Source organism: Festucalex cinctus, chromosome 1 (assembly GCF_051991245.1).
Source record: "Festucalex cinctus isolate MCC-2025b chromosome 1, RoL_Fcin_1.0, whole genome shotgun sequence".
Taxonomy (NCBI): Eukaryota; Metazoa; Chordata; class Actinopteri; order Syngnathiformes; family Syngnathidae; genus Festucalex; species Festucalex cinctus.
This window is the reverse complement of record NC_135411.1, coordinates 51,603,497-51,627,584: the sequence shown is the minus strand read 5'-3', so window position 1 is coordinate 51,627,584 and position 24,088 is coordinate 51,603,497. Positions and strand designations below refer to the sequence as shown.

Here is a 24,088-nt window from a genome sequence, read left to right as displayed (position 1 = left end):
ACCATATCCAAACATTTTTGTTTTTATTTTATTTGAACTGAGTCAAATGCCATTTTTAGCATATGTCGCCGGCCACTAAAAAATGGGCGGCGGGCCGTAAATAGCCCCCGGGCCGTAGTTTGGACACCAGTGACATATGTCCAATATCAGCACCCAATGGAAAAGCACCCCCATTGCTTATACAGCAATACTAGATATTGGTTGTGTACACATACCCGTGGTGTTCTCAGTGTGGTGGTGGTGATGTTTGCAGCTTTTTGGAAATATTGCCATTGAAGAAGACGGAGAGGGTGCCATCGACCAACACAACAACTTCAGGACCTTCGTTCAGGCTCTCATGCTGCTCTTCAGGTGAGGTTTGAGATAAGCTTGATGTGTTTTTTGTTTTAAAGGTGTTTGAATTTCTTATTGCGCATGTTTCAGGAGTGCAACTGGAGAGGCGTGGCATGAGATCATGCTGGCGTGTCTGGGGGGTAAAGAATGTGACGAGCTGTCAGGGAATACAGAGCCAGAGTGTGGCAGCCAAGTGGCTTACCTTTACTTTGTCTCTTTCATCTTCTTTTGTTCATTCTTGGTGAGTTCGCGTCTCATGTCAACCCCGATAAGATCACCTGTTGGACTTCGCTTCCCGAGCATGGTTGTGTTTGTGTGCAGATGCTGAATCTGTTTGTGGCTGTCATCATGGACAACTTTGAGTACTTGACAAGAGATTCTTCCATACTTGGACCTCACCACTTGGATGAGTATGTCAGGATATGGGCCGAGTATGATCCTGCTGCCTGGTAAGTGGGAGCCCGCATTTACTACCATGCACGCACGTCAAGAATGCACACTTGCAAAGCATAATGCAGCTACTGTACCTTTAGCTACACATGCTGTAAACATTATTAACATCATACACAAGCATATCTCACAGATGTTTAGTGCTTACTCATAGATGCACAAATGTCCTGTTTTTATTGTTTCTGCTGCTTCTTGTAACAATCTCGGAAATCCAGTGTGGTTTTTAAAAATGTGAGAAAGTGTATTTTGTACAACACTGCGTGCTAGCCACAAGTTGTGCTATTTTCTTGAAATTTGTAGGATAAATTTCCTCTACTCTGCTCAGTCAAGTTAAATAACCACACTGGTATTGAATGATATCCTCTACACAAACATTGTGTTGCAGGCTTTAAAACCCCTTTTTCAGCGCAAGTATGCTAGTATAAATACTGAATGATAGTAAGTCTGAAAGACTCGAGGTAGCTGCACTCAAAGGTCAACTGCCAACTGATTGTGTTTAATCAGCGATTGCAATGCAACGGCTGACAGGGTTTTCTAGTGTTCTGTCAAAGGGGTTGTGATGGACGTGAGAATAACCACAATAGACATCTGGTTATCTCACTCTGGCAACCACTTCCTCATGCTCCTCCTCTCCTTATATGCAAGTTGTCCTTAAAAAGCCCTCCCAAATCCCAAATCCTCCCCTTGGTATCAGAATACAGCCAAAAACTTACTGTGGCAAAAGTCCACATTTGTTTACAAGGACTCATTTGTCATTAATCTACAGTACAAGCAACTACTGTAGACATGCTAAGTTTCATGGCATCCGTATTCCAATATGTGTGTGGTTGTTACTCATGTTGTCCTGTAGACTGCACATACAGAGGTACTAAAATATGGTATATTACAACTTGAATTAAGAAAACGTATAGAAATGAATATGCAGTGTTCCCTCACTTTTTGCGGATGATACATTCCACGCCCACCTGCGGTAGTTAGAGGTTGTTAAAAAAAAATGTTTTTTTTCCTTCAATAACCGCTAATACTGTCTATCATCTAAAATGCTCTTCTTGCGACTTGCGTAAACGAGCCTCCTTGAAGTTAATTGCCTTCAATTAACTTGTTTTTCTACTTCTCCTACAGTGCACAGTAGGGGTGTGAATTGCCTAGTACCTGACGATTCGATTCGTATCACGATTCACAGGTCACGATTCGATTCGATACCGATTAATCCCGATACGAATTTATAAGTCGATTGTTGCGATTTTTTTTCATTCAAATTTAGAAAATACTAATCAGTAAGCTTGTAGAGTGTAAGATTTATATGAAAATGTATTATTTATTTATCTGAAATTTCAGTCTTATAGAGGTTGTAATCTGTTTCATGTTTGAACAGCATTAAAATAAAATATTAAGGCTTAATGTTCCGTTCATATAACATTCTTCCATGCTCAAGGTGTGAATCCTAACCCGAAGTCAGACGTTTTGTTGAATATTTTTCCATTAAAAATGGAAGTTTAAAAATCGATTCACACACACACACACACACACACACACACAAAAAAAGGCAATGATGATAAGACGTTGAATCGGTAAGACTACCGAATGAACAATTCTGAGCTCTTAAAAAAAAAAAAAAAAAAAAAAAAAAAAAATCGATTTTTTTTTTTATTGAATCGATTCGAGAATCGCGCGATGTAGTATCGCGATATATCGCTGAATCGATTTTTTTGTTAACACCCCTAGTGCACAGGGTGTGAGTGTGCGTGCAAGTGCGGGTGTGTGTGTGTGTCTGTGGCAATAATTAGACACACACATTGGCCTTAAGCCTGGTGGGGCGGTGTGTGATTGCCTCTCCTAATGTGGACTAAAGCGTGCTTAGCACACAACATATAGCTTAGCCTAGCAGAGTAAAAGTAACCCGGATGTTTACCGTCCAGGTTAGGGACCGCCCACAAATTACATTTCCAGAGTGAACAATGTCAATGGTGACTTGCCTGTAAATGTAATTTGCTGTAGTATTGATTGTGTGATTGACAGGTGACAGTAGAGCAGGGCATGGTTTCATGGCATTCAGGGAACATGCCTTGCAGCATTTGAGGTTGGACCCAAATCATTTTGAAGCCACATTTTATATAACTACTGGTACTTGGCCATTTTTTTTTTTTTCCAACCGTTGAAGTTTGGCAGGGTTGTTAACAACAGGCTTCTCGGTGGTGTGTCAAATTTAGAAGACATCTATTTTCACTTTCACAAGGACTTTAACAATACACTGAGCTATCTTATAAACTATGCAATTCCAGTATGAAGTAACAATAAACATATAAATGGACTATATAACAATTGTTGATCAGCATTAAAATCAAAATATATATATTGTGGAGGGAGAAAAAAAAAACAACTTACTCTGCTGTAGCCTATGTGGTAGAGCACCGCCCAGCTTGCTCCTCATGCCACCACTGCATATAAGTAGCAGGTTTCATCCAATTCTGGTTGCGAGAAGTAAATCTATGTTCATATGAGTTTTCTGTCATGGTTGTGCTTTTGTAACACAATTTCCTTAACTTACAGCGGATGGTAAGCAGAGGCGATACATTAACAAATGGTTGAAGGTTGAGCCAATATTTAAGAGGGAGGCGTTCTGCACACCACATGCAGCTATTGTGGTTTTCTGTTTCACATTGTAATCGGTTAGCAATAGCATAATTATTCATTAAAGCGTTTGTGTATCCAGTTTGTAATAACAGTAGTTTTTAACAAACGTGCTATTTTGGCAGTGCTAAGGACCACATTTAACAGTGTGTAGCATGCAGTACTGTGTGGTGTTGATATCAGTTTGTTGTTATGGAGTGCATTCTTACGTAGGTGATCTCAATTTAGCACAGTATTTTTTACAGTAAACATATTGCAAATTATGTTCAAATACTGTGTCAATCTTGTGCTCTTCCTCCCTATGTTTTCTCTTCTTTATGAATGTTTGTTTGTGTATTTTCCTGTGCGTGAGTGTCTCCTAACTCCCCTGTATTCTTCTTGCAGCGGGCGCATTCATTATAAGGACATGTACAGTTTATTGCGAGTTATCGACCCGCCTCTTGGCTTAGGCAAGAAATGCCCCCATAGGGTGGCCTGCAAGGTTTGACTTCCATTCAAACAAAATTTCTCGAGCACACTTGCTAGCCACAGCATCCAGGAATGGAGTGAATGCTGCTTTATTGTTTTTATTTTGGCGGGGTTCCTTTTCATTTTCGTTTTTGATATCGACTTTTCCACCATTATCAACTTGCATTCTGAAATGCCGAGAGAATGTGCGGGACAATGCAGACACCCAGAGATGCATGTGGAAATGCTCGGTGTAATACAACACAAAACAGGAGGATGCTTTTTTATTTAAAATATAAAATTGATCATTTCATATTAGCCTACTATGTTTGATTTAGTTGTTTGTGGCTCTAATACAGCAAACTATGGTGGCCCACTGTAGTGTTGCATTGTTCTTGGTTTTGGGGGGGTTTGGGGAAAGACAGAAACTGCATTGACACCCCTTCTCCTCCTCCTCCTCCTCCCCTCCCTCCCCATGTGAGCAGGAGTGGCTTGGTGCCTGCTGTCAAGCTCTGCCCTGCTCTTCTGTGCAAACGAGTACATGTACAACATATCCACATGCTCACCACTTAGTGGGGAATTGGGCCAAAAAAAGAAAAATTACGTACTGCAATTACAAAATTACAACTACAAATCCGTTTCGGAACGTCCCTCAATTTTTGGTGTCACGCATCTAGCTCGGTCTCGAATCCCAGTTAGTCCCTGGAACGGCATGGTGGGCATGTGTTCAAAATGACTTGGGAGAAAGCTCAGTCAAGTCAACTCGTGTGTTTGTTTTCTAATCAAAGTTGCAATTATGGAATCCTGCTAAACTCTCACAAGAAGTCACTACATGTATACATCAAATGTCTTTTGATACTGAAGATGATTGAATTCTCATTAACCTGTAAGTGATTAGTATAGCTGAGAGAGAAGCCTCATCAAGGCCACAGTGTCTTCAAATCAGCCCAATAACCTTGTCTTTCTTTTCTTTTTTTCTTTTGGTATTTCTCTCACTCTCTCCTTCACACCATTGCTAACTTTCTCCCCATTTCTAAACGCTCATCTCTCTGTCCCTTTCTCTTTGCTTTCCTCCATCTCTTCTATCTCTTGGTTAACGGGTTGCTGGCACTGGCTGATGGTGCAGTGGCAGGATCAGTTGCAGGCAAATGTATGACATGCTGAGGCACATGTGTCCTCCACTAGGCCTCGGGAAGAGGTGTCCTGCACGGGTGGCCTACAAGGTTAGAGAGGACCCCACCCGGGATGAAAGGGTGTGGGCAAGGGTGGGGTTTTAGAAGGTGCTAGTGAGACGTCAACATGGTGTAATCTTTACTGGTGTTGTTTGTTTTGGTTATATTTCTTTTTTTAATGTTTTGTGGAAAGTGAGGGTGAGCTGGTCATCGTCGTGGTTGTTGTGTGGCAGCGTGGACATTTTGGGTGGAGGTAGAAAGGCAAATAGGGTGAGACAAGGGATGCTTATCCACAGGAAGGACCGAAAGGAGGGACCTTCTCAGCTCGTTTGCACCATGTACCTCAGACACACTTGCTGTACGCAATTTGCGATTGTCCAACTGTGTACAGAAGCACACGTCGACTATGTGAACAAAAGTCTTGCAATAACACCCCGCCCCCCCGACAGACACACATCCTGCATACACTGAAGCATGCATGTGCAGCAGTGCTTGGAAAGTCCGCCAGACTTGTGTCCTCTGACTCGTTCCTTCCTGTGGATGGGGCCAACGCATTCATACATGCACACAAATGCAAAGAATGAGGCCGCACGCACCCACGCAGAGGCGGTATGTGTTCTTTGCTATGGTAGAGAGAGCAGAAGGGCTTGTGTCAGTGATGTGTTTTCCTCCGAGAGCCATTGGTTGCCATACAGAAGCAGTTCTTTTTCTGTCACCCTTCATGTAGCAGCGCCGAGCCCCCAAGCTGCCTTTTTTTTTTTTCTATCTGCAAGTCCAATCTTCTCTTTGTCCTTTGGTTCTGTCGTCAATGCAGTTCTATTCTGTTTCCAGCCCCCTCCGCTCCTCCTCCTGCTCCTCCACATCTCTGCATAACCCCTCCCAGCACTCAAACTTCACCTGCCCTCTGCATGGCCCATCAGCACTATACTGCCATTTCCATGAACGCGCCACTCCAAAAAATCTGCACAAACACATTTATTGCCAGAATAGAAATATGCAATAACTCAAAGGTAGCTTGTTTATTACCACGTACACACTGTAATCAGCTTCATCAGTCCAATAGAAAGATGAGATGACTTCATCAACAGCATACTTTGCTTTAACTGAGACTGTCATCTAGCAGAACTGGCTTAACAGAGTCATGCAATTATTGAAATATGATGACATTTATGCAAAGTATATAAACATCTTGAAATATTGGTTTTGGTCTGATTGGTTGGTTGAAAGCAATCCATGGCACTATTTGAACCAGGTCACTTTTGTTGCAAGTCCCCTTTGTTATTCTTATAGTTACGCCTGCCAAATGATCTACTTAAAAGCCTCCTCCCTGAACTGCACCTTAGACCCGAAACTCTCCCTGCTCAATAATGCTAAAAAGCCTTGCATGCACTTTTTATTTTCATTTTATAACCAAAGCATGAGCCAAATGGAAACCCTGTAACCTTCCAGCTAGCCCCGTTCCACCCAGAACAATGAGCCAACCAGTATAGCTCAGCTTAATTTGTTGACAGGAGACAGCAGGGTCTTCAGGCAGGACCGCTTTCTGAGCGACACGGCCAACTGGTGCTGTTTCTTCTGCTTTTGCATTCCGTGATCAGTTTTACTCACTTTATCTAGCGACATGCTTACACTAACTCTCCACCTACTATTTTTTTTTCCATCTTTGTCATATCTGTCTTTTGGCTTTAGCTCGCCCCCTTTTGACTGTTGCATCAATTTCCTCTCGTGACATTTAAGACTCGTGACACATCTTTGCTTTTTGCCAGTATTCTTCTCATGTTTTTTTTTTTTTTGCCATCTTTTCCGCAGAATGCTGCTCTCTCTCACCTATTAACCCTCAAAGTCTGTGCTCATTTATCCACACATAGGACACCAAAGTTTTAACAATAGAGCCATTTGCGTTATCATCAGGCTCTACATATCTTAAAATTTTCTTCACTAGCTAATATATGAAAACAATGCACAAAGTCATTTTAATGTTGCCTCACATGGGATGCTTTCTGTGTACGGCTGCGCAGCTGCTTGTCCTGTGAGGCATATCGTGTGTGTGTGTTGCATGTTTGCATGGGGGTGGGAAAATTTGGTTCGTGGGGAGTTGACATTTTAAAAATGATGCATGGTTTGCTGCATGTCTAGGTGGTCATCGTTTTCCTGTTACCAGACACACACAGAGTGGTTGTCGTGTGAGTTGGTGTTTGTCTTTCTGTCTCAGACCGTGTCAAGCCAACAAGGCCTCAAATGGAACGAACCAATAAGCAAAAAATCAAAGTGCTGTGTACTCCCCTTCCCACAAGATGTCTCACGCTTGATTTTGGTTTATTGGTTCAGTTCAGGCCTCTGTTGTGAACCTCCAATCCCTAATTTAGGAGCTGTGGGTAACAGAAGTCACTATCCTCCAATAATATGGTCTTCACAATTATTTATTTGTTATTACGTTACAAAATTGTGGCTCCTTGTGGCAGTAATGTTCCCATTTTTGAGTCAAACTCACGGCAGACGCTATGCACAGCTCCTTTACCCCACCTTTTAGCCTCTCCCCAATACCCTCCACCTTGTCACTTGGAGGTTCCACAAGCATTTCCAACCATATTTGTTGCTCAACCTGACTGACCTCCCCCACAGAGACTGCTTCGCATGGATCTGCCGGTGGCTGACGACAACACCGTCCACTTTAACTCCACTCTCATGGCTTTGATCCGCACGGCACTGGACATCAAGATCGCCAAGATTTCTGAAGGTGTGGAATCCCTCTGAACCTTCTTTGGAACAAATGTCAGCAGTTGTTTTACTCCAAAACGACAGCTTCATATTTACAGAGTCCTTATAATCAGGCAATATGAATTTCATAATAGACAATGTTTATTAGTTTTTACGCTCTAATGGCTTTTGAGCTTCAGAGTAGGTAGCTCGATTACGGAAAAAATAATTATCACCATTATTTTGGCAGTAATTGAAATCATGATTATTCAAACAATTATTTATTTTTTGGTACAAAACAAGAAAATGTTTACACATTTAATAATATTAAGACCAATTAAAAAATGGACACACTATAAGTATGTAAGTTCCTTTTGGACCAAACAGAATTTATAATAATGCATATTTCTAATGATATTTATTTATTTATTTATTTATTTTGGCAAAAACTTGTGCAACATGTGCATTGTGCAGTAGGATGATCATTTATTTATTTTTTGTTACAAAACAAGAAAATGTTTAAACGTAAAAAACAAATACAAAATATTAAGACAAATAAAATCTTTGAAACACTATAATTAACCAAATATATCAAATTGGGTATTTTAAAATTAAAAAAAAAAGTGCAAATAAATACATTTAAACAACTCAAAAATTAGTACCAATATCCTTTTTTATTTATTTATTTATTTATTTATTTATTTATTTATTTATTTATTTATTTAAACGATTATGCTGATTTTATAATTGTGGATTGTCATAATTCAAATTGTAATTGAATTTCGATGAATTGCACAGCCCTACTTCAGAGTATTTCTTTGTTGCTTCTACTTCCTAGGTGGTATTGACAAGCACCAGATGGATGCAGAGCTGAGGAAAGAGATGATGGCAATCTGGCCCAATCTCTCCCAGAAGCATCTGGACTTGCTGGTCACTCCGCACAAGTGTAAGTTGCAGTGTACGAGGGCGCGCGACGTGGCCTGGCTGCAGCCGCCCCGCCCCGCGTCACCGACTTCTCCGACGTTGTTTCTCCTCCACGCCACCTGAGGATCGCTTCTTTCTGCCAGTCTCTCTTCACTGCTGCACCCTCTGATACAGCTGGCACACAACAGTGGCAGAAAGCGCACACACCGAACTAGGCTTACCAACACCACGGCCGAAAATCAGAGGGTGCCTTTCTATAGAGCAACTCTCTATAGGTGTCTTTTCACTACAGGGCCAGTCACACTTGTGCATACATAGAATACTGAACAATAAGGGTCATCACATCAAATGATGAAAATGTGAAGCTAAAGCACTATCATGGTGGGTTGTTAAATGCATGTGGTTTGTCAGTATACAGTGACGCCTTGAAATACCAACTTTACTTTAAAGTCTGCTATCTTATTGCCAACGCAAAATGGGAACACCATTGACAAGCTAATACATAGCATCGATGATGTGGTTTTGTACCACTTTAAGCAACTGATATTTGAACACCAAGTGTGGAGCAACTCATGTAGAAAGACAGTATAACAATACGGACAGTAACATGCATTTGTCAGATTAGGATTATCATATATTTACTTTATCCTCTATGAAAAAGGACTAGTATTGACTGTATCATACTGCCCCAAGTGGCCAACTTGCACACAACAGATATACTGCAAATATTTTTTCATGGTACACAAACAGTTTAATAATTCTTTACATTCTATTTAGTTACGATATGTTATTACTGTTTTAATTAACTACAATATTTTAGATTGCTTTCTTTACACATTTGGGGAAAGTTGATGCAAGATACAGCTTTTTTGGAGGTACGAGTGGGTTGCCTGAATGAATGAAACTCATCCCAAGGCACCACTGTAGTTATAAAACCGAGAAAAAGAAAAGAAAACACGTCGCCAAGTCCAAAGGCTCAGTTGCAACTTCGCTAAGTGCTTCTTTTCCTACTTTGTATATCGCACATCACAAGATGCGATATTCCTACTGTTAAAAAAAAAGAAACGGAAAAAAAAAAAAAAGATCTGCCTGTGAAAAGACATTTTGCTCAATGTCCGTGTATTTGTATTTGTGGCGTTTGTGAAAGTACTTGTGCGTTTGTTGGTGTGCACGCCTCACCCTTTTCTCTACCATTCCTGGCGCTCAGGGTCCATACCAAAGGGTCTAATCTTGCAGGGTAACTTGTCATTCTCTCAGCAGCGACAGACCTGACAGTTGGCAAAATTTATGCTGCCATGATGATCATGGAGTACTACCGGCAGAGCAAGAGCAAGCGCTCGCAGGCACTCCGGGATGAGCAGGTAATGCATGTCTGTTAGGAGGGCAAGATAACCACCAAGCGTCTTCATGTTCTCACACACATCAAAGCACACACTCACCGAGGCTGGGTCTACAGTATGTGCTGTTGTGAAATTAAAACAACATATTTCAGAGACAAGTGGAATTTGGTCATGTTGTGATATTTATATTTACAGTCAAATCTTTACCTGTAAACACCACCACAATGGATTTGAAATAAAATGAACAAGATGTGCTTTACCTGCAAACCGGTGTAAGAATTACAACAGTTTGTAAAAACGCCTCCCATTTTTTAAGTGACCAAATGTAGCCCAATTGGACAATTGGCTGCTCTGCTCTTCCATGACGAACGAGGTGGACATGTATGACTGCCAATGGAATCAGTTCCCTTGCATTCCTCTGCGTGCTCATGTTGAGTCTTGTGCTTCAGAACTCATTGCATGGCATTTCATAATGTAGATGGACAACGACCCAAATCATAATGCGAAAGCCACCAAAGATTTTTTTTTTCTTTTTTTCGAATGACTTGACCTGAATTGGACTGGGACTGCCTTTCACTCGCTGTAGACAAAACTGAAGGGAACATGCCCTAAGAAGCAGCAGGAGTTGAAGAGGCCTGGCACTGGCAGAGCATCACCAGGGAAGAAAGCCAGCATCTGGTGATGTCAGTGCATTCCAAATCTTACACTGTAACTGACTGCCAAGGATTTGCATCCACGTGTCACAAATGTTACGATTCACAACCAAGTATCAACAATTTTAAGTTTGATTTATGGTTGTTAATTTGTCCAATTACATTTTGTCCCTTCAAATGTGCGAGGAGTATATACAAACTGTTGTAATGATTTGTGAATTCCCTCAATTTAAAGCTGAAAGTTAAAGTAAATAAGTTAAGGTTCCAATCCATTTTGGTGGTGTTTAGAGCCAAAAAGTTGAGAACTGTCCTAACATTTATGGGCTCAAATTATGTAATTTGTCAACGTTTCAAAGCACCTCCTTGTTGTCAACATAACAGTGCTGCCATCTGCTGCTTAAAAGTTGTCCCCTCGCTCCATTAATTGTCCCCCATTGAATTCATTTTTTGGCTCAGTGACAGAATTTCTCTAAATTCTCACAAAGTTTCAGCAGACATTTTTGGTTATTAAGGTCAGCTGTGTCACTGAGGATTCCAACTTCCCTGGAACTTCATGAGACACAAACCAAACTTTATTTTTATTTTTTTTTTACTTTGGGCTTACAACTATTTGTAAGGCATACATTTAAATAACGTCCTCTAAATTGGCTCTTTTAATTGGCTCATTTTTAATCTTTGTTACTATAGTACAGTATATACTGTAGCACCATACTGTACCTCCACTCTTCATATGAAATGTCCCACTCGCTGCATTAATTTGTTTTATATACTGTAAGTGTTATAGGCCTGCCATGAATATTTTGATTTTACTTTTTGACATATTTCCGAATAATGTCTGAAACAAATCTAAATCCCTTTACCCTGCACTTTTGTCCTACCCCCATGGCCGTATTTGCTTTGACTTGTTCCCGCATCTCTGCCTTGGTATATGACGCATCACCTGAAACTGACAAAATGTAGTCTGCCTGTTATTTGGTATAATGACAGCGTTACCTCGTGCGATGGACCCAGTAAAGGGTATGTTTGGATGCCAGCGGCCCCCTCCCCTCCGGTCCTGCTTTGCTCCTTTCCATGCCCCATTTCCCTGTCGTGATAGCTGGCGATGGCCATGTCGTATATCTTACACAGAATCGAACGCCATTACTGTTTCAGCGCGTGGAACCGCCTTCCCCCACCCAAGATGGGGGTCCGGGCCTCAATAATGCCCTCCCTCCACCTGAGACTACAGAGACAATGAGCAGCCTGTGAGTCTGGGTTGTGACAGCGGGTGAAGGAAGAAATGCGTGTGTGTGTTTAACGGTGTGTATTTGTGTGGCAGCCCGGTGGAAGGGGGGGTCCCGGAGAGCCACTCATGGGTCACAGCTCGTGCTCAGGAGATGTCCCAAAAGGTCGGAAGCTGGAGCCCTGAAGATGGCCTGGGAAGCATGACCACCTCCCAGGTAGAAAGATCACCCACACTCACCAATGCAAGCAGGATGACACACATATGCAGGATATACATACATCCGAAATCGCACTTCATGCGATACCGTAACGCTCTCGTGTCCAGTCAACCATTTGTTACGCTGCCACTTTCACAAGAAATCCCAAAGAAGTGTTCTATTCCTGATCAGGAATGGGCGCAGTTGTGCCGAACTTCATCATTTTCTCCATCAATCATGAGCACCTGAGAAACTTGTCTGTCTGCAGTTTTTGATATAGCAATGTGAAACGTTTTCTGGCTGGTAGGTGTTCTTTCCAAGAATGTTCCCATTCATTTTGGTTCAAATACACGCACTGATGAGGTCATACAAAATTATCTTTAATTAACAAAAGGTTAGCAGTGCTTTACACATGATTTGACCATCACCCAATGCAAAGTCGTTATAGCTAGCCTAAATTAATTAACTCATTCACTCCCAGCCATTTTCACTGAAGCAACCCCCTTTTCTCCCGGCTGCTGTACTGGATTTTGACTGATTTTGCAAGGCCCACAGAATATTGTGTTCATCAGGGGGAAAAAAAGTATATCTCTACACAGCAAAATCACTAGTGTTAGATTAACACTGAGTAGTGTTATAACTAGAAAAGTGTCCACAACAATTGCTGCTTTTCCACCAACAAGCCCAGGAACTTTGAGTTCTGGGTAAAGGGAGTTCCTGGTTGTAAAAGTTCTGCAGGGATTTTAGAATTGTGTTTCCACAGCGTCTTGGAGTTCTCGGTAATTAATTCAAATGAGTTTGATTGAGTCCAGACGATGTAAAAACAACAACCTCAAATTTGACCAATCAGCCGTGGTCACTGCAGCCCCAGTCATAGTGCCGACCTGGCTCAGCAAGTCCCTGCTGCTGAGGTACTACTTGGATGCCCACTGGGGAATTTAATTCCCCTGGAAATTGTTGTTGGTGGAAAAACGGCCAAATTTAATTTTACCAAGGTAAACTGAAAAGTTCTGGCGGTGGAAAAACGCCCAATGAACTTGAGGGTTAAGTATATTGCGCAAGGATACGTTGACATAGTTGCACTCACCTGGGATCAAATCCAGACTCTCAGAGTCGGGAGACAACCATTCTAACACTGATCCACACTGCCCCAACAACAACAATCTGATGTATCGCTATTGAAATGCTGACAGCACGCAGGCAATGGGGAACCGCACGATACACGTCACCACACTTAATATTCACGAGTCTAGTGAGGAGGGTCAAACTCGGCGGGCTAGTCAGGCTAGAACGGATGCAAACAGTCTACTAGCGAGATGTCAACTGCACTAAATTTACTAATTCCTTAAGAGAATGATATCCCTGGTGCCAAATTTGCTTGTATAAACGTCGAAGAACATACTAATGTTCAACTGAAGAGATGGCTTGCGTGTAGATGGCTGAAAAACACGAGGAAAAGAGTCGACCTGATCCACAGGTAAAGTGTTTTTTTGTTTTTTTTTCTCCCCCTCAAAACATCGTCCTACGCAACTGACACTGACACTCTCCAGTTTCAACAAACTATCCTTCTTTTACCAGCATGTGCCCTATCTGTCATATCTGGTTGTCTTACGTCTGATAGTTGTTGGGGGTAAATTTTTATTGCTTTTTTTGTGTATGTGTGTAGCGTGTACCTTTTAGGCACAACCAACAACACTGGCTATACCTCAATCTTTTCAATTATTATATCCTTTCCACTTATAAACCTGTTTCCTTAATTCAGAAAAGGCTCTACAGAGACATTTTCTTACATGTTACAGCTGCACGAAAGGCAAAACAATAAAAAATTAAAAACCAGACGGTAAGCAAGACAGGGCCGTACAACAGTGGCAACGCCATTTTAGCATTTTTTTTCCCCGCGTCATTCATTATTGTCGTCCGGCAGTCAGGGTAGTGCCAAACGTGAAAAAAACAAAACAAACAAAAAAAAAAACCCATAAAAATAAAGACAATCACTTACCTCTTCAGGAGGGCATACTACATATACTACATATGAAGGTGAAAGACTTCACTTTGCTGGCGTTAAACTGCTCTTTTGGACGTCTGCACAAGTTGATCCCTGTTCACATTTATGACTCTGAATTTTTGGCTTCAGGAAACGACTAAAGAATACATTCTTCATATGTTGACGGTTGTAGTGTCTGGAGTGGTTTCTGCAAGTTCCGTAACGGCTGTGTTTACTTGCCATGTTATTTTTTCCGGAGATAGACGAGAACAAAACAAGCACTATTTGCATGGCTCGTCAATGAGCGAGCTTCTTTCTAACCCACTTCCGGGTTCAAGCTGCTGAAGTCACGTGGCTTGTGGTCTAAAACTAGCATTCGTGCGGTTCCCCATTTGGAAAGTTTGTCCTTCACTGGAAATGAGGGTGTGCTCAATTTAACACTCAAGGTAGTGCTATTCAGGTTACACTTAGCTTCCGCTCCAGCACTTGAGGAAATTTACTCTGCGGAGAAATTTTTATACTAACACTGTTTACACACCAGATTTCATCGAACACTGGAAATCTAACTGATAGATTTGCTGTGTATCTGTTTCAGTTTTGTAGCAATTAGCATTAGAATATAGCTAAGTTTAATCATTCCTCACAAATCTGATAAACACTGGAGAAAAGAGCTTTTTACAACATGGCCCTGGTTGATTTCTTATACTCTGCTGCCACCTAGGGCTGGGAATTTTTGACTGTCTCACGATTCGATTCGATTGCGATTTTTGGGTCTACGATTCGATTCAGAATCGATTTTCGATTCTCGATTCAAACGATTTTCGATTCCAAAATATTTGATTGACAAATGATTTCTGCTTCAATTTACAGATATGCATAACATTGTCATGATCTACTCCAGTCTGCTTTGCAAGACAAAATGACAAATAGACATTAAAGTTTTTTGTTTGTTTGTTTGTTTGTTTTTTTGTTTTTTGTTTAGACATTTATTCATTTCGTATTGTAAGTGCCTTTTTCCACAAAAACAGCATGTGGGCTACAACTGCCTTTTCCCCTTCTTCTTCACTTCTAATTTAAATAAAATTGATTTTTGGATATTAATATCAATTTGATTCGATTAATAAATGAGAATCTCGATTCTTTTATGAATCGATTTTCTGGCACACCCCTACTGCCACCTGCTGGCCATATTTTATAATAACTACCATTACCATTACAACTTGCATTGCTCAGAGGCTGCATCAAAGCCTTCTTTATGCTCTAGCATTAAAAAAAAACCACACATACAAAAATAATTAAATATGTTTTGGGGACCATGGCAATATTTAAAATATAATGTTTTTATACGTTTTGGGAGCAAATGAGTTAATATATATCTTTTAGGTTTATGTAACGACCAGTAAGTTTTTTTTGTTTTTTGTTGTTTTTTTTTGCATCGAAAGGCTTTTAAAAAAAAAAGTGTCAGGGAAGAAGAGGAAGAAAATATCATTCAAAAGAGAGAGAGAGAGAGAGAGAGAGACAGAGAGACAGACAGACTACATTATACATGATGATCCTCAAAACTGGAACTAGAAATCAAGTTGTAAATGGAAAATCTGATCATTATACTCATCTGATCCTCTCATTGACTACATTCCTGTGTAAGACCCTTGGTTCTCTGCCTCTGTGGATGACACCCCCCTCCCCCTTCCCACCACCTGTTACCTCCCCGATGTCTTGGCAGCCAGTCACATCATCTCCTGCTCTCCTGCTCTGTTTGCAGACGGTAGAGATGAGAGAGATGGGGCAGGATGGTTACTCGGATACTGAGCACTTTCCTCCAATGGAAGGCCACGGCAGGGCCGCTTCCATGCCCCGCCTACCAGGCGACAACCAAGTGAGCAGCATTGTCACCTCTCCGACCTTCTCCCTCCCTCCTCATTTTGTCTCTGATCATAAGGTCTTTGCTAAATGATTCATTGCTGTGGTTCATGGCCTCAAACATTTGAAATGAGACTGATCCGGCTTCAACATTGAATCGTTTTGTTTATTTCTGACTCAAAAGAACCATAGTAAGGCAAAGTCCTGTCTTTAGCTCTCTTCTTCTCCTGTTGGTGTCCTCCCTTCCTCTCGTATCTCATATCTTGCATGTGATCGTCCTTCTTTTCATCCAACACCTTCATCCATTTTGTGCTGTTTCACTGGTGAGTGCTCTGGTTGTCAACGCACAAAACATGTCAGAGAGACACAACGTGCACATACCGCATACAAATACGTAGTCAGACCCTGATTTCGATTTACTTTCTTCTTCTTGTTACTATGGCTCTACTAAACTTCAAGTTTTATTTTCTCCCTTCGTACCTTTGATGAATTTTGTTGAGTTTCTCGCATGCGCTACGTGTGTGCGTGCGTGTATGATGGAGTTCACCCTGATTTTGTAGTGCGTGCGTGCGCGTGAGAGTGTGCATATCTTGTACTGTATATTTTATCATTGCTTTTGTGACCATGGCGTCGATTGGGCTTTTTCCTCCGCGACTGTCTATAAATCACTGTTTTGATGTCTTTCACCTGGCCGTGTGTGGTAAGTGTTTCTCCTCCTTCACTGCTGCTTCAGTGTTTAATTAGACCTTCTTTCTGTGTCTATTTGAGATGCGGCCTCCAACTATCTTTTTCCTCCTCCATTGTGAATCTATTCATCTTTATTATTGATTCCCCGTCCCATGTGCTCCTCTGTTGTCCTGGTTCTGCTTCATTTGTGGCTCTCGTGCGCGTGTGTGCGTGTGTTTGTGTGTTGTGTATGTTTTGTGTGTTTTCTCTGTGCTCACAGAAGCGGAGGAAGGGGAAGCAGCGTGGCAGTCACCTCAGTGTATGTACCCTGTCTTCCCTGTCTTGTTTTTCCCGCTCTTCTCAGCTCCTCTCTGTCACTCTGGCTTGGTCTTAAGATGCATTCCCACCAAATTTGCAATTTGGTTCAGTTCGGAATAGTAGGAAGTTGCTTGCATTTCCATTGTGAAGAGTTCCCGCTGCTATGCTATCAACTGCAGTCATACAATGTCAAAATGTCTTAGCTAGACACACTGTAGTCCATTAATTGGTAGATTGAATTGTACAATTTAAGTCTGTTGCACTCTCTGCGATGCGGGTGAACTGGACTTGGATGCTCTGCGACATTGAACCTGTATTGGCTTTTGAGGCTGCACATAGACTATATTGTAAATTCAACCTTTTTAAAAAAAAAAAATCATCAAAATCATACAGTAGTTAAAAAACAAAAACAAAATGCGCATGGTTATTGCTCTACATTAAAGTAATTACATTCCTCATTTCAAATGGCAGAAAGTTGCAATTAGGGCTGGGCGATATATCGATATAAAAATTATATCGATATATTTTTAAACGGGATATGGAATTAGGCCATTTCGTCTATATCGATATAGTTAAACTTGCGCTGTGTGCTCCGCTTCTGCTCTACTCATTGCCCCGTGGGCCCCAGCCCCTCCTCTTTTGTGCACAGGAGGTGGGAGGGGGAAGGGGGGACACTTCACACTTGTGAAGTGCTCTCTCTCTTCACTCAATCATGCAAATTGCGGTTAAAAAAGAAGAGGGAGGGGCGACACTTCGCACTCTACAGCACAACACACCCACCCTCCAACTGCGGTGAAACTTACTTGGAGTCCGTTCTTGTCAATCAAGCTGTGGCCACTTGCAACGTGGCTCCAAATGTGCTATTAACTTGCAAAAACGTAAGTCAGCTACAGAAAACGGCTGCTTGTTTAGTATGGAAGCCCAAAAGTGTCAAATTCAATAAATAAAAAGGCCTTTTTGAACTTACTATTATTTTGATAAATAACAGGCAATTATGTAATATGGCCATTAAATTTTAAAATGGGGTGTTAGTATTATTATGAAAAGTGTTATGCTATTCTTTAATATGTAACAAATATTTTCCATCCATCCATCCATTTTCTTGACCGCTTATTCCTCACAAGGGTCGCGGGGGCTGCTGGCGCCTATCTCAGCTGGCTCTGGGCAGTAGGCGGGGGACACCCTGGACTGGTTGCCAACCAATCGCAGGGCACACAGAGATTAACAACCATCCACACTCACACGCACACCTAGCGACAATTCGGAGCGCCCAATTAACCTGCCATGCATATCTTTGGAATGTGGGAGGAGACCGGAGTACCCGGAGAAGACCCACGCGGGCACGGGGAGAACATGCAAACTCCACCCAGGAAGGTTGGAGCCTGGACTCGAACCGGAGACCTCAGAACTGGGAAGCGGACGTGCTAACCACTCGACTACCGTGCCGCTAACAAATATTTTATTTTGGTTAAATATTTCATAATGATTATTTTAACAACGTCATACTTTAAAAAAAATAATGACATTTAATTTGTTTTATAAGATAAGAAAACGTTGTTTTACAAAGTCAGTTTTTATTTCATAATGTCCTTTTCCACAATGGTCTTCTTTTACATAATGGCGTTTTACAGCCGAATGACTTGGTCTGTCAATCAAATGACATGAGGCGGAGCCAGATACGTGATTGGCTGAGTCCCTTATACAGACATGAGCAGCAGCACTTGCAGTATCGATTCACGCGTGATTTTAGCGCCTGTTGAGGAGCCAAGCATGGAGCATTGTAGGCTGCTCGTGTTGCAAACAGTGTACAGACATTAATAAATATATCGGACCTTTTTATCGGCTAAAATATACATCCCTAAATAAAACTATTTGTGACATGTTATATTTATATGTATATCGGGATATGAGTTTTGGTCCATATCGCCCAGCTCTAGTTGCAATCAAATATAAGTAGACAAGATACGATTTCCATCTGATCTTCCAAAATTCTCAGGGATAAGTGCTTTCATTATACTAATACATAATACAAAGACTACTTGTAGTACATGATAAAATCGTTTACTACATTCTTACAGCCCTGTCGTTTCTACGTCATTTTATTAAGACAAGCGTGTGTCCAAATTTCATCAATGTTGTCTTCTTAAGCATGGGCTCATCTGATGACACGTTTACAAGTGATCCTCGCGTCTTGAGCTACTTGGCTGGATGTAGAGTTGTAGCACGTTGCCTCTTGCCATTAACAACCGTGTCACTTACTAACTGATGGGGTCTATCCGTCTCTTTCTACTGCTGTTTGTTCTCTCTTTGTCGATGCCTCCATGCCAGTGTGCTTGTCATGAATCTTTTGTTTATTTTATGTCTCCCTTCATACCTGCCTACTTGCATGCTAATTTGTATTGACTGTAAGCGGGTGTGTGTTCATGGGAGCATGTTGTGTTGAGATGAGGAAAAATGTAAGAGGAATGATGTGAGTGGAAATGTTGGGATTGTTCGTGCTGCTGCAACTAGGAGGTCAAATATTATGGTGCTTAACGTATGTACACTATATGGACACTATTTACCCTTTTGGACAATTCTTCACTTATAACTTGGTGGCTACAGTTTGAGAAAGACACAAACTTTATGCATTTCGAATCTAATCAGAATATACACTGATTTCACACATCATGCCCACGCAACCATGGCACCGTGCCGTGCACCTGTCCCTTATTTCGGGATCAGAAAGTTGGTAACCCTATCCAGACGTGACATTCGGCCAACTACCGTAATGTATGAGGTATCGACGTAAAGCTCCACTCCTCTGCTTTCAGAATCCGTTCGACTTACGTTGCTAGTGATAACGGTTCAGGAGTTATGGTAATTTGGAAACCATGCCTAATTTGTTGTCGGGGACGACAGGTTGGTATTTGGAGGGTTAATAAACATGTACAAGGGTGTTGTCATCCGCTAGCAGGTTGTTTTAGAATCTACACAATCACGTAGCATACACAATTCAATGTCCTGTCCTTTACAACTCATTATTTGCCGTAATTGTTGGGTTTTATGAGCAAAGACAATGTCAGATGCCCTGTTTATTTTGTTGCTACAACAACAAAAGAACATGAACAGAACTTATTTGTAATTAGGAATGTCAGAGTGGTAAGGTTCATCTTTCCCATAGAACATTAAAGCAGGTTTAGTACAATGCAAACTAAAGCCTGGTTCACACGGCAAGATTTTAAAATTGTCAGCCGACTTCCAAACTGTGAGAGATGCCACATGTGAAGAGAAAAAAAAAAAATCACGGGAATAACAGTTTTGAATGTACCGTGTCAATCAACACACACACGAGCCGAGTTCATTCATGAATGTGACGTGAAGTCTCGCAAATCCTCGAGATTGAATGTGACTACTTCCAAGTCAACAAACATGCTGGACCTGTCGCGATACTTCCTGGTTTGTTTTCAGCTGAAAAAGCGACATAAAAAGTAAAGGCATTGTTTAAAGGAGTGTAAATGGGCTCTGGGGGTGATCGAGGCATCGCTTGCCCTCGGTGCTGGCGGCAAGCACAGACTTTCTGCTGGGTCATGACTGTTTCGAATTTGGATTCCCCACCAGCTTCCTCGCCGGTTCACTTTCTGATTGGCGACACGTCACCGTCAACCGGCTTTCCGGTGCTTTGTCCTTGGGGCACACCGCACACGGAGTGAAGTCGGGCCAAAACAAACCAACATGTTGAATATCCCCGATTTCAAGTCAGAGGTTCTTCCGAGTGCCGATATCGGGATGAGTATGAGGATTATCTGTTATGATTATCCTTTGCATGTCTTCGTGTCCTTTCAATTGTCGGGAGGGGAAATTCTGATCTAAAATTGAGCCAATTCTACTGCTGTGTGAATCAGGCTTTAGGCACTCATGTCTCTTTCCTCGCTCAACGACTCCGTCACGCTCCTCCTGCACATGCACTAATTGAAGGCAATTAACTTCAAAGATGCTGCTATTTTTTTTTTAAGTACAATGCAAACTGCAAAGGCACCCGTGCCTCCTCTGCTCCCCCACCACCTCCTCCCTACATGTGCATGAGCAGAACTTCAAAGAAGCTACTGTTCCTATTTAAAATTAATGAGCAATATCGATTTTGATGCCTGCGTATCGATACGCGTATTGTTAATGAGGCCCGCAACAATATATTGCCTATCGATTTTTTTATTTTTTTAGCACACCCCTACTACGCCATAAAGTGCCCCTTATACCATCTGACGTTGATCTGGTTATGCAATGTCCTGACATCAATAATGAAAGGCCCGATTAGTGTTTGAAATTTGACTCAATTGACTGACCTCTATGATAATGATGAGGGAGTAGTGAATGAGTGACAGATTTTGAAAACATCCTGAGTCTTTATTTTTATTTTCCACTCCCTGTAAGCACCAGGTCTCCCAATGCTTTTGTCCATATAGTGTACTTTACATACCAAACTTTGTAGGCAACTTAGGCATTATTGGCTCTGTCCCGGTGTCTTCATCCACGGGTCGAGTACGCAGACAAACCTCTACGTGCCTGCATGGCCACAGCAAAGCACGATGTACAGAATAGAGGAATACTGCAGTTTCCTACAGCCTGGAATGTGCCATGTTCAGGGGGGTTATGGGGAACAAGGATGGAGTAATGATGCAAGCCATACTGACCCTTCTATGCCTTGATTTCTTTATTTTACAATTTACAGAAGCATGACGGCATGACTTTTTGCCATCATCTCTAATTTTCTATATATGTTTGATATTTACTGCATTCCTTCCCTGGAAGCTTTTCACAGTGTTGTGAAGTGGCTTCACTGAAATACTTGAAATGATGCAACAGGAAAGTTGGAGCCGATTATGTATAAAAATAGATCACGATCAAACACATGCAAACATATACACCCATGCAGTGTCGACCATTAAAAAAATACACTACAAGAGTCAATCTCCCAGCATGTGTCCCTCCTATTTTCTCCCGCAGACCATCAGTGACAACAGCCCCATGAAGCGCTCGGCCTCCTCGTTAGGTCACAGCAGGTCAGGACGTGGCAGCAGAGACAAAGGAGGCCCAGATGTCTACAACATGGAGCGTGTAATACCCGAGGAAGGTCGGGCTTCCAGGCACGGGCACAGAAGGAAAGAGCGCAGTCACCGTGCCTCCGAGAGGTCACTGAGTCGCTACGTGGAGGCGGACACAGGTTGGAGGCATCACAGACACACACAAGCACACACGCATTCATGAATGTCGTATTTTGATAAGGGCATCCTGCCGTCCAAATTTTTATTATTGCCATAAGGTGCCTTAAGTCTTCCACTTTGCACCCCACAAAATCGTTAATTTTCCAATGAACTTTATATTCAATGTATTAGCGATAATAATAATAATAATAATAATAATAATAATAATAATAATGCGATTGGCTGGCAAACAGTCCGGCTGTACCTCGCCTACTGCCCAAAGCCAGCTGAGATAGGCTCCAGCACGCCCCGCGACCCTCGTGAGGAATAAGCGGTCAAGAAAATGGATTGATGGATAATACTAATAATAATAATGCATTCAATCAATTTATTTCTAGAATGATTCAGTGGGTTTGCCGAGCACACTGTTGTCATAATAATAAAATAGGTTGGCATCCACCAAACATCGGCGTGTAGCAGAGACTATTTGAAGAGCAGAGGTTTGGGGGTGCTACAAAAAAAAAAAAAAAAAAAAAAATGGGGGGGAATATTAGTTAGTAATGGGTAGGTGGTTCGGGGTACTTCCGCTCCAAAAAAAATTGTGTGGGAAGGCAGTGAGTAATTCCTTGGGGAAGGGTACTCCTTTTTTTTTTTTTTTTTTTAATTTACAAAAAAAACAAAACAAAAAAAACAACAGCAAAAAACATACACATTGACAGTATGCATGTTTCTGGAGTTTTTTTTTATTTTTTATTTTTTTTTATTTTTACCATGGTGTTTATTAAGTAATTTAAATAAATCAGTTAATTAAATTATTTAATTTGTTTTAATTTTAAAGTTTATTTTATTTTTTTTCATTAAATTAATTAATTAAAGCGCAATCATCCAAAACTACTCAAACTAAGCATTTTTAAATAACTAAAACTCATAAAACTAACAGAGCTGCCCTGAAAACCAATTAAACTAATTTAATTTTAATAATTAAAAAACAAAAAAAAGCGAAAGTAGATGACAGTCACGGAGCAGAGGAGTGCCTACTAAGTGACGTTCCTTTGTTATTTGATCATTACACGTGCTCCAAATAATTTGACTCCCATAACTTTGGCGCCCCCCTCTGGCGCAGCGCCCCTATGCAGCGCATATCCTGCGCACCCCTTTTTGCGCCACTGCCTAGCGCTAAGCTAGTTTGTCTATCTGGCATCCAAGTTTAAATACTGCCTTATTTGTATACAAAAATAAAAGCATTCTTTTCATTTAAAACTATATTTTCCATGAATTACTGTGTACATGAATTGGAGGCTTTAATAATTCTGTCCCGTTGGGTGTTGGCACAGACACCCAGTCAGGTGAACCGATGTCCAGGGACAGGGATCGGGACCGAGATCGTGGCCGGTCCAAAGACCGCAAGCACCATCACCATCACCACCACCATCACGGCTCCATGGACAAAGAGCGTTACGCCGCCGAGCGAGGTGGCGAATACGGCCACAAGCATTCTCGTGACAGAGAGCCCGACAGGGAGCGGGAGCGGGAGCGGGAACGAGAACGGGACCCGCGGTGGTCGCGATCCCCCAGCGAGGGTCGCGACTGCATCACACACAGACAGGTGGGCTACTGGGTCATTTGAGGATCACACTTTGGAGTTTGGGTTTCGTCATAACGATGGGAAAACATTGGTGCAAATCCAAGGAAATAGTTCATCATTAAGTTCTTGTATTGGTATCTCAATTCACTGCCTGATAGGAACCAATACAAAAGCTGCATCAAGAATTCTCCTTCCATAAAGATAATCATGTTCAATTTGGATTTACAGAGGTGTTTAACAACACACTTTCATTATTACGAGTATAGAGAGCTAATATTGGTTGCTTTCATGTGGCTAATTTTAAACTAAATATACTGTTGAATGAGTACTCCTCTGACATCATCAATCAGAAGTGAGGATTATTGTCTTTGGAACAGATGTTTGCGACAGCCTTTGTTTCAGATCATTAGATTGTACAGTATGTTAC

General features: G+C 41.5%; 1 protein-coding gene across 13 annotated transcripts in view; it reads left to right on the top strand.

Annotated features, from left to right (window-relative positions):
• cacna1aa (calcium channel, voltage-dependent, P/Q type, alpha 1A subunit, a) overlaps nt 1-24,088 on the top strand; it is a 96,811-nt gene that overhangs the window by 66,772 nt on the left and 5,951 nt on the right. For 4 of the 13 annotated variants that reach the window (XM_077540863.1, XM_077540856.1, XM_077540838.1 and 1 more), the window contains 13 exons: nt 254-351; nt 424-574; nt 655-782; nt 3,799-3,895; nt 7,656-7,770; nt 8,569-8,676; nt 9,912-10,015; nt 11,776-11,891; nt 11,966-12,086; nt 15,815-15,928; nt 16,859-16,897; nt 21,880-22,096; nt 23,411-23,682. In XM_077540863.1, coding sequence (XP_077396989.1) covers nt 254-351; nt 424-574; nt 655-782; nt 3,799-3,895; nt 7,656-7,770; nt 8,569-8,676; nt 9,912-10,015; nt 11,776-11,891; nt 11,966-12,086; nt 15,815-15,928; nt 16,859-16,897; nt 21,880-22,096; nt 23,411-23,682 — 1,680 coding nt within the window. Of the gene's footprint in view, nt 1-253; nt 352-423; nt 575-654; nt 783-3,798; nt 3,896-4,987; nt 5,085-7,655; nt 7,771-8,568; nt 8,677-9,911; nt 10,016-11,775; nt 11,892-11,965; nt 12,087-15,814; nt 15,929-16,858; nt 16,898-21,879; nt 22,097-23,410; nt 23,683-24,088 lie in introns of all 13 variants that reach the window. The other 9 variants (XM_077540891.1, XM_077540798.1, XM_077540899.1 and 6 more) reach the window with 7 other exon arrangements.